Below are 9,448 nucleotides of genomic sequence, written 5' to 3' on the forward strand. Positions count from 1 at the left end.
CCGTTTATGCCTATACGCAACAATCAGCGGTTTATTTTTTATTAACGCTTAATATCTTGGTTCGTGGGGCAGAGCGACGCTTTTTTTTTGCCAGATTTCTTTTGTTTCATACAAAAACGCGTCGAATAAACTTAATTTCATTGATTTTTGAAGTGGATTTTACCTATAATTCTACATGCTTGCCATCAATACAACCAATACAGTTGGAATAATTCCAAAAATAGTCAAAATCTGCAGCAATATTTTGCCAATTCTTTACTTTATCTTCAAGAAAAACTATCTCCTTTAAAACATTCCATATAGCGTTGCAAGTCTCCGCTATTATTTTTGAAACGGTGTTGTGGGCAACACGAAAAGCATATGATATTGACATCATGCTGTCTCCTGAAGCTAGATAGCGGAGTGTGATATGTAAACGCGTTTCAGAGGGAATTGGTTCGCGAACGACAGATTGCTTCGTAATTAATGGACCAATTAATTCCAATAATTTTTTTAATGTAATTGAATCCATTTTAAAGTAATTACGAAATTTTGTTTCATCTTCAAACTCCATTTCTTTGACGAGATTTTCACTAGCTCCTTGCAAGAAATGTCGATGCACAGTAAATATGGGTCGTACCCAAAATTGATGTTGTTTGTCTTTTCCTTTGTTTCTTATATTTTCATACAATGCATACAAAAATAAGATTTTTCGACGACGTATTTCTTGTTTAAAGGGATTACTTTGTTTGAATTTGTTTACTAATGTAAAAATTGCTAACAATATATAGTCTTCATTTGAATCCATTTTTTCTGTAACAAAAATAACATCTTATTTTGTACTAAATAGTACTGAATAGATTATAATTTCTTTCAATCAGGACTCTAATATACTACCGTATTTATTTGTATCTACCTTTTTGGTTAAGGAGCACTTCTACATGAAATAAGAATCGCTAACGAACCGTTTTACGTACGCGATAATTTTGCCCTTAATGTCCCATGGAGCGGTTCGTGCGTAAGCGGATTAGCGGATCGCCAATTACAACATCATTCTGTTAGATTGTGCAAAATCTAAAGATGCAAAATTTGCAAGCAGATCTAACAGAATGATGTTGTAATTGGCGATCCGCTAATCCGCTTACGCACGAACCGCTCCATGGGACATTAAGGGCAAAATTATCGCGTACGTAAAACGGCGGATCTTCAGTGATTGGTCGTATCTTTCGATACGCGAATACGCGCGTACAGCGATACGCGTCATGAGACGGCACCCACGCAGATTACGCCGCATGACAGCACCGTGAATCCAGCAACAGACTAGTGAAAGAATCCGTTCAAAGTGAATGAAATCCTCTGAACAGTATATCTTTAGTTTCGTTCATTTTTTCTGTGGCGTTTCGAATCTTTCGGTCAGTAAAAGGTTCCGTTCAACCGTTCAAAGTGAACGGAACGTTCATGAACGACACATCTCTACACTGTATATACTGTGCCACCGACGAGATATTATTAAAGACCGTCAACCCTGGGCAAATTTTCGGCAGTATAAAAAGGAGGGTGGCACCCAGTTGGACACGGTTCAATTGGATACGAGCCACTCACAGCGCTTGAGACTACAAAGCTCTAGAGACCCTCTAATCAGAGTCGCGACACGAGGAACGAAGACTCGAGTTAGAGACACTCTTTTACGGTCTCTTTATATTAAAAGTCTCTAGTTTCAGCAAAATCACAAGAAAGAGAGAGGAATATGTTGTGTCTCTTTCTAACCTTCAAAGTTCTAGTGTGAGTCATGATCCCGTAAGATACGTCTTTCTATAGTACGAACATTAGAACATTATTAAAAATTATTGCAAAATGGTTGGGTGTGCAGCCCCATTTTGCAATAATTCTGCAGCCAAAGGCTACATAATGAAAATATTTCCGCGTGATGTTGAACGTCGAGCATTATGGGCGACAAATGTTGGAAAAAATGTGCGTTCAGGGAGATGGTATTAACGCTATTTCTGTCATTCTATGCTTGTTTTGGTTGGAAAAATTGATTATTTACAAAATAGATTAGTTTGCAAACGATTTTTAACGTATCGATACGTACATCGCCTATTCCTACAATGGCTACGTTCGGAAACGTCACTCGGATGCCTCCGATGCCTCGGATTTATCATCCGTCCTTGTTTAACATTAAATGTTAAATAAGGACAGATGATGAATCCGAGGCATCCGAGCGACGTTCCCGAATGCAGCCAATATTGACATTCGAATATTGGCGGGAATTGCTGAAAAATGACGAACCAATCAAAATTGGCTGTTCTCGTGTCGCGACTTTGATTAGAGGGTCTCTACAAAGCTCCTAAGCACCGGTCGCTGTGATTGGTGGTGTCCAATCGAGCCGTGGTTAATCGGGATCACCCCTAAAAAGGGCCCCAAGGGCACAATTCAAGGACGCTGACATTACCGACAATTGATATAAATTTGCTATTATTAACATAAATATTTGGCTCACGCATTATTAAATTCATGATTTTTTATTACATAAATGTCCCATAAATAAATATACATACTTGTAAAGCTGTAATATCCTATATATTGCAGAAAAATCCTAATTTTTTCTCTGCAATTATCATGTTTATTGATAATCAAACTTTGATGATAACACTGAAATCTCAATTTTAAAGAAAAATCGAATATTATTGAGTTATAAATGCATAAATACATCTACTAAACTAATAAATCATAAAATTAGTACAATATTATCAGTTTTTAACTTTTAATCACTTCAATATTCACAAGGACGCGAACTCCCGTAAGGATGTCGGTCTTTAATAGTATCTCGTCGGTGACTGTGCTTATACTGTGGCAGGTGGCTGTCAGTGCTGCGGCGGGTGCTCTTATGCCCATTTCCAACAATGTAGATTAACTTTAATCTTGGTTCAACTTACTCTTTGTCTTTTTTTAATATTTGGAACTAGAAAAAGACGAAGAGTAAGTTGAACCGAGATTAAAGTTAATCTACTTTGGTGGAAACGGGCATTAATGTCTTGACAGATTTCTTAATCTGAATAGTCGTCTTTAACGATCAATATTACGGTTTGCGGGGTAGAACGACGCTTATTTCTGCCAGATTCTTTCGTTTGATGTAAAAATTCATCGATTAAGCCTAATTTAATTGATTTTTGAGGTGCGAGAGGTTAAACTGAATAATTACACCATTAAATTAATCTGTAACAGTTTCGGAATATAATCTGTAACACTTAAATAATCTTTATAAATATTATTTCGGTAAATGTTAAGAAGACCCCCCTCCACCTGGAATTTTGATAAAAATATACTCAATCGATGCGTTTTTGCATGAAACGAAAGAATCTGTCCGAAAAAAGTGTCGCTCTGCCTCGCGAACCGAGATATTAAGTGTTAAAGTTTGATATTTTAGAGATTAAGATATCTGTCATCTCAATTCGATACAGCGCTATGTATACGTTCTGCTTTAATTATACAAATTCACTGCTTTAAAAACAATTTCTCTGCTTCAGAAACTAAATTCACTACTTTAAAAACACAAATTCACTGTTAATGCAAAGAATTTGTGTGCTTAAAACAGTGAATTTATATTTTTAAAGTAGTTAATTTGTGTTTTTAAAGTAATGAATTTGTGTTTGTGTGAAGCAGAGAAATTGTTTCTAAAGTAGTGAATTTGTGTAATTAAAGCAGAACGCATACATACCATACTGCATCGAATGGAGATGACAGATATCTTAACCTCTAAAATATTAAATTTTAACGCTTAATATCTCGGTTCACGAGGCAAAGCGACACTTTTTTCGGACAGATTCTTTCGTTTCATGCAAAAACGCATCGATTGAGTATATTTTTATCAAAATTTGAGGTAGGGGAGGGGTCTTTTTAATATTTACCATTATTTCCATTATTATTTCTATTGTTAATAATTAGAACTAATCCGAAATGGAGAATATGAGCAAACAATATTTAAGAAATAATGAAGGTTATGAGTAGAGAATATAAACTATGTATTAATGAAATTCTAGCTATGACTGCTATACGACATACTTTGCAAAGGGAAATATTTACTCTTAGCGATGAAAAATTACTCAGCGTATGCTACGTTAGTAAAGCTTACAAGAAGAAAAAGATGAGTTTTCTGTGTTTGGTTACGACAACAGATACTCCAGGATCTCTTATATTGTATCAAGTGAAGAAGAACGATAAAAATGTTTATAAAAAGAAACAATCATGGTCTCTAAACGACGTACAAATTATAGATGGTGTGAAAAATGATTCAATGGACATAGAGATGCATATTGACAAAGTTTACAAATGGTCTTCTACTACTGTACAAGAAAGGCGAACGTTTATTAGTAATTTATATACTTATTCATGTAGCTTAACTCAGAGGCCAGAATTTAAAAATATTCCTAAAGAGTGGCTGATTGATCCAATTGCATTGAAGGAAACTGATAGTATTACATTTACACCTGGTATGTCTTTATTGTTCAGTTCAATGAGTTTGTGATTGTTAATGTTTTTTTTTATGTAATTATATATTTACAAGAAAATTTTTTAATGATTGGTTTTTCTATTTAATTAATAATATAACAATTTTTAGATCTTTTGGCATCACCTATTAGTTCAGATTATCAACCTATTACTGAAAAGGAAGCTGCTGACTTAAAACAAATGATGGAAAATTGTGAATACGCTGTTTCCAACGCTGAGCTTTTTATGGAAACTCTTTCAAAAGATCTGTCTATTCTTGATGGGGTAAAATAAATACTTCTTTCATAGAAAACTAATCGTAGAAATATAAGTAAAACATATAATACATAAAAGAAATTTAAGTAATATGCAAGTTAATATCATAATATTAATTCTATTATTAAATTCTTCCTTAGGAAAATGTACATTCAGTCTTAGCGTCAGAACAGAGAGTAACACAACTGATGAATAGTATAGACGCAGCAATAATCGAAGCTTCTATCGTAGAAACGCGACTAGCGGCATATGATGAAGCTTTAGGAAGAATAAGAGAAGTTATGGCTCGAGTTGGTCAAAAAAATCAAGCTATACATACAGCGAATAATAATGCTAGGCTTTTGTTGGATAAGTTAAATCTAGTAATTGTAAGTAAAGGAGAACAAAATATAATTAAAAATTATGAAATTAATTTTTTTATTACTAAGGTGCTGATGTTCAGGTACGATCCTGGAGGCGTGCACAGAGAACCGATGCATGTGAGTGAGTTGGATGCTCACTAAAATAAGATAGATAGCAACATTTCTCAGGGAGACTCGAAGCCCACTGACCTATCCGAATATCACGGTAGTGTCTCAGCGCTAAGCCAAGCGTAGCGATATCTATCTTGGTTAGCAAATAGCCTACTCAATGTAAACAGAGCGTGGAGATTTTTCTATATTGATTCGAGATCGCGTTAAAACGCTTTCCTTCAAGATGCCAATATCTTTATAGGAAAAATTAGTCTCAAATAAAATTGATGAAAATATTTATGATGTTTTTAGAAAGTTCTTACTTTCTAAAAACATCATAAATATTTTCATCAATTTCATTTGAGACCAATTTTTATTATAAGGACCAAATTGATTATAGTCGTTTTACCTACTTATATAAGATAACTTTATATTCTATAAATCGAGCAAAGTATCAAATAAACAATATTTACATAGATCGAAATTATTAGCAGATTGTCTCCACGATTATTGACACTGCACAGGCAGTAATCTGCCAATAATTTTGATTTATACAAATATTGCTTATGTTTGTTACTTTGCTCGTATCGATTTATAGAAAATGAAGTTATCTTGTATAGGTAGGTAGAACAACATTTACAATAAAGTCCGGCTTTGTAAAAACATCATAAATATTTTTATCAATTTTAGTTAAGGCCAATTTTTCTTCTAAAGATTTCAGCATTTTGAAGAAAAGCGTTCTCACGCGATCTCGAATCAATACAGAAAAATTCTCCGCGCTCCATTTACATTGAGTAGGCCGCGCACCAAGCGAGATAGATATATTCAGATATATCGGATACAGTCAGCAGGCTTCGAATCTCCTTGAGAAATGTTGCTATCTCATTTCAGTGAACATCCGACTCACTCGCACACAACGATTCTCCACATGCGCGCCCCAGGATCGTGTTCGAACATCCGCACCATGATGGAATTAATAAGGTGAAGCATTCCAGTGGATGCACGGTAGGAGAGTGAATTTAGGTTTAATTGGCTGTTACAGTATAACCATCGCTATTATATAGGGTGGGCCAAAAGTCTGAATACATCCAAATATCTCATAAACGATGCATTTTAGAAAAAAATATTTCTTACAAAAGTTGTAAGGCTTAAAAAGATACATTCAACGATAGTAGTTATTTGACCTAGAATGGCGTTGTCAAGGTCAGGTTAAGGTCAATATGAATTTTTTAAATGGAACCCCTCCATTTTCATTACATATTCTTGTAGCTTATCTCGAGAGCTTTTCAAAATACTATAATTAAGTTCATTTTCATTAAATACTTTGCGAGTTATAAGGCTTGAAAGTTACAGTACCGCCGACATTAACATTACGCAAGGTGTCTAACCGACGGTTTTATTTTTACACTGAAAATTTATTTTTATGTAAAAATGAAAATAAGACAAATAATCTCCAATGACTTTTGATCTTAACAAATGTTATTCAGGACATAATCCTGAACAACATTTAAGAGGTTTTAGCAGTCGGTCGGACATCTTGGGTAACGCTAATGTCGACGGTACTGTAACTTTCAAACCTTATAACTCGCAAAGTACTTAATAAAAATGAACTTAATTATAGTGTTTTAGAAAGCTCTAGAGATAAGTTACAAAAATATGTAATAAAAAGGGAGAGGGTTTCCATTTAAAAAATTCATGTTGACTTTGATCTGACCTTGACAATGCCATCCTAGGTTAAATAACTACTATCGTTGAATGCGTTTTTTTAAGCTTTACAACTTTTGTAAGAAACATTTTTTTCTAAAATGTATCGTTTATGAGATATTTTGGTGTATTCAAACTTTTGGCCCACTCTGTATACAGGAAAGTGTATATTGGGGAACATTTGATTGGTTATTTCTAGTATTGTTACCATCATTATGTGCAATGTTTCACCTTATTAAGGGTTGACTATGGACAGGAGAGACTATGGAGACCTCTAGTTGAAGACGAATTTCTTTATGCTCAAATTACGGCTAAAATACTGAAATCGCATTTTAATTGAGATATTTGTAATCAGAAAAGGCTCCTGAAGGCTTGTACAGAGCAATGTTTTTTAGAAAATAGGCAAAATAAAAATTATTCTGATATCTCACCTGATGTATATTATAGTGCAGTTCAGGTGTAAATAATTTTATTATTAAGAAATTTTCAAGAATCAATTTGCAAAATTCGGCTCTGTACGAGCCTTCCCAATTTTATAAAAAAAGAAACCGAAAAGGTTTTATGACGTAATATTACTTCTTGGAGATAAAATATCAGCATAAAAACAAGTATCTGCACCGTAAATAAGGAATATACCATTTTATTCATTAAAATGTTTTTAAGAATGAAACTGCAAAATTTGGTTCTTTAACAGGCTTCGTAGCTTCGTAAAATATAACCCAAAACGAGTTTCATGGCAAAATATTTTTTCTATGAGACAATATATGGTAGAGTCTAATAGTGTGCAGATATGTAGCACCACAAATGGAGTGCAAATGAGTTGGCTTGTCACTCCTGTCGATCCTTAATTCCATCATTATCCATATCTTACAATATATTACAATATATTACATATATTACAATTATAAAATGATAGAAGCTTGAGATATCTGTGTTAGGAGATATAATTCTAAATGTTTTAAATATATGTTTGTAGATTGTTTCCTTATTAAATTATTGTTATGACTTTTTAAATCGAAGGATTTCAATTGCAAATGCAATAAACTTTCTTTCTCAATTGCAATGCATTAAATAAACTTTATTTTTTAATAAATCGTTGTTTACATCGTGATTTTCAAAATGACACTTCAATGTTGTTTATTTTTAAATTTTCTAAATAATGTTTTCATATAATTCAGCAGTATTAGATAGCCTTACTTTATATTAAAAATAATAGATTTTATACGACAAATAACTTAAGGGGATCCTAAAGTGAAGCCCGAGCTCTGATGAAGTCACCAGAAGTCGCTGTTTTACAGCATATCGACATATCTTTATATTATATATACTACCACATCAATATCTCACGCAACTATGATACATGCAGTCGCACGTTTGTGTCAATTTTCGTATAATAAATTCGTTGCAATAAAGTGTCTAACAAGGGGAATACCACGTAACGGTGTCCGGGATTTTAATGCGCTTTTTACAGGTTCTTAAGCGAAAAAAGAAACGATACGTGTCTGGCCGTTTCAGCCATTGATCCATGGTTTCGAAGAAATCGATTTTTTAAATAATTATTGTAATAATTTGAAAAACATACTGTATAGAAAAAAATCAGTATCTTTATAAATTTCACTTTATTTCATCAAATGTAAAGGATAAAATTACATCTAGGTATATAACTGATTGGCTGAATTGTGGTCCAATTTTATACAAACAGGTCGAAAAAGTGGAAATTTTCAAATTTTCTGAAAAAGCAGAGATTATTAGAAAAAAATTGTGGAATTTATGGCAGAAATAATTCGTAATTTATATAATACGTTTCAAATAAATTAATATCAAATAGGCAATTTCTCTCTCTCTCTCTCTCTCTCTCTCCCTCTCTCCCCCCCCCTCTCTCTCTATCTCTGTTTTGGATAATAATTCATTAATTGTTAATTATCACTGTAATAAAGTGGTGATAAAATATTAGAATTAGTCGTGTTAATACCTTCTTGTGTAATGCATTCTTCCGCCAAAAGTAATGCTTCATCTTCTTCAAAATGAAAATCACGAATCATTTCTGCCACAGTGTTTTCCGCATTTTCTTTCCAATAATTCTCTGCTCTTTCAGAAAAACTTAGAACTTTCCGCTTTTTCAGCTAGTTGTAATTTGTATAAAATTTGACCACAAATTTTCAGCCCATTAATTATATCTTGTTTTGAGAGCGATAAAGATGTTTTGTGTTGCTCAGTATCAATAATCCCATTTTCCACTCTAATTAGCATATGTGATTTCATTATGAACATCTCTATCGTTTTCTATGCTAGTAAATTTTATTGAAATACAAATTAGGTCAAACGTAGTTCAATATTAAAACAACAATAATTAGATAAAAGGCATACAACTACGAACGCAAGATATTAGTCGCGAATAAATATATATATAATAATTAAAAATACATATAGACGTTTCGGTCTTAATTAGACCATCCTCAGTAATACAAAAATAACTTCAAATGAGAACATAAATACTTATAAAAATCCGCAAGAATTAAAAGTCAATAATATATAAACTCGTCAACGCA

At 33.0% G+C, this 9,448-nt stretch overlaps 1 protein-coding gene across 4 annotated transcripts in view; it reads left to right on the forward strand.

Moving 5' to 3' along the window:
* Window positions 1–2,988: 2,988 nt before the first annotated feature.
* The window catches only part of Sec3 (exocyst complex component Sec3), an 82,577-nt gene continuing 76,117 nt past the window's right edge, over window positions 2,989–9,448 (forward strand). The window contains exons 1-4 of one of the 4 annotated variants that reach the window (XM_018517517.1): window positions 2,989–3,154; window positions 4,020–4,469; window positions 4,598–4,752; window positions 4,884–5,111. In XM_018517517.1, coding sequence (XP_018373019.1) covers window positions 4,022–4,469; window positions 4,598–4,752; window positions 4,884–5,111 — 831 coding nt within the window. In that variant the 5' untranslated portion in view covers window positions 2,989–3,154; window positions 4,020–4,021. Of the gene's footprint in view, window positions 3,155–3,817; window positions 3,860–3,970; window positions 4,470–4,597; window positions 4,753–4,883; window positions 5,112–9,448 lie in introns of those variants that run through there. The other 3 variants (XM_018517518.1, XM_018517519.1, XM_018517516.1) reach the window with 3 other exon arrangements.

The sequence above is a fragment of the Trachymyrmex cornetzi genome, unplaced genomic scaffold, assembly GCF_001594075.2.
Source record: "Trachymyrmex cornetzi isolate Tcor2-1 unplaced genomic scaffold, Tcor1.1 scaffold693, whole genome shotgun sequence".
Classification (NCBI taxonomy): Eukaryota; Metazoa; Arthropoda; class Insecta; order Hymenoptera; family Formicidae; genus Trachymyrmex; species Trachymyrmex cornetzi.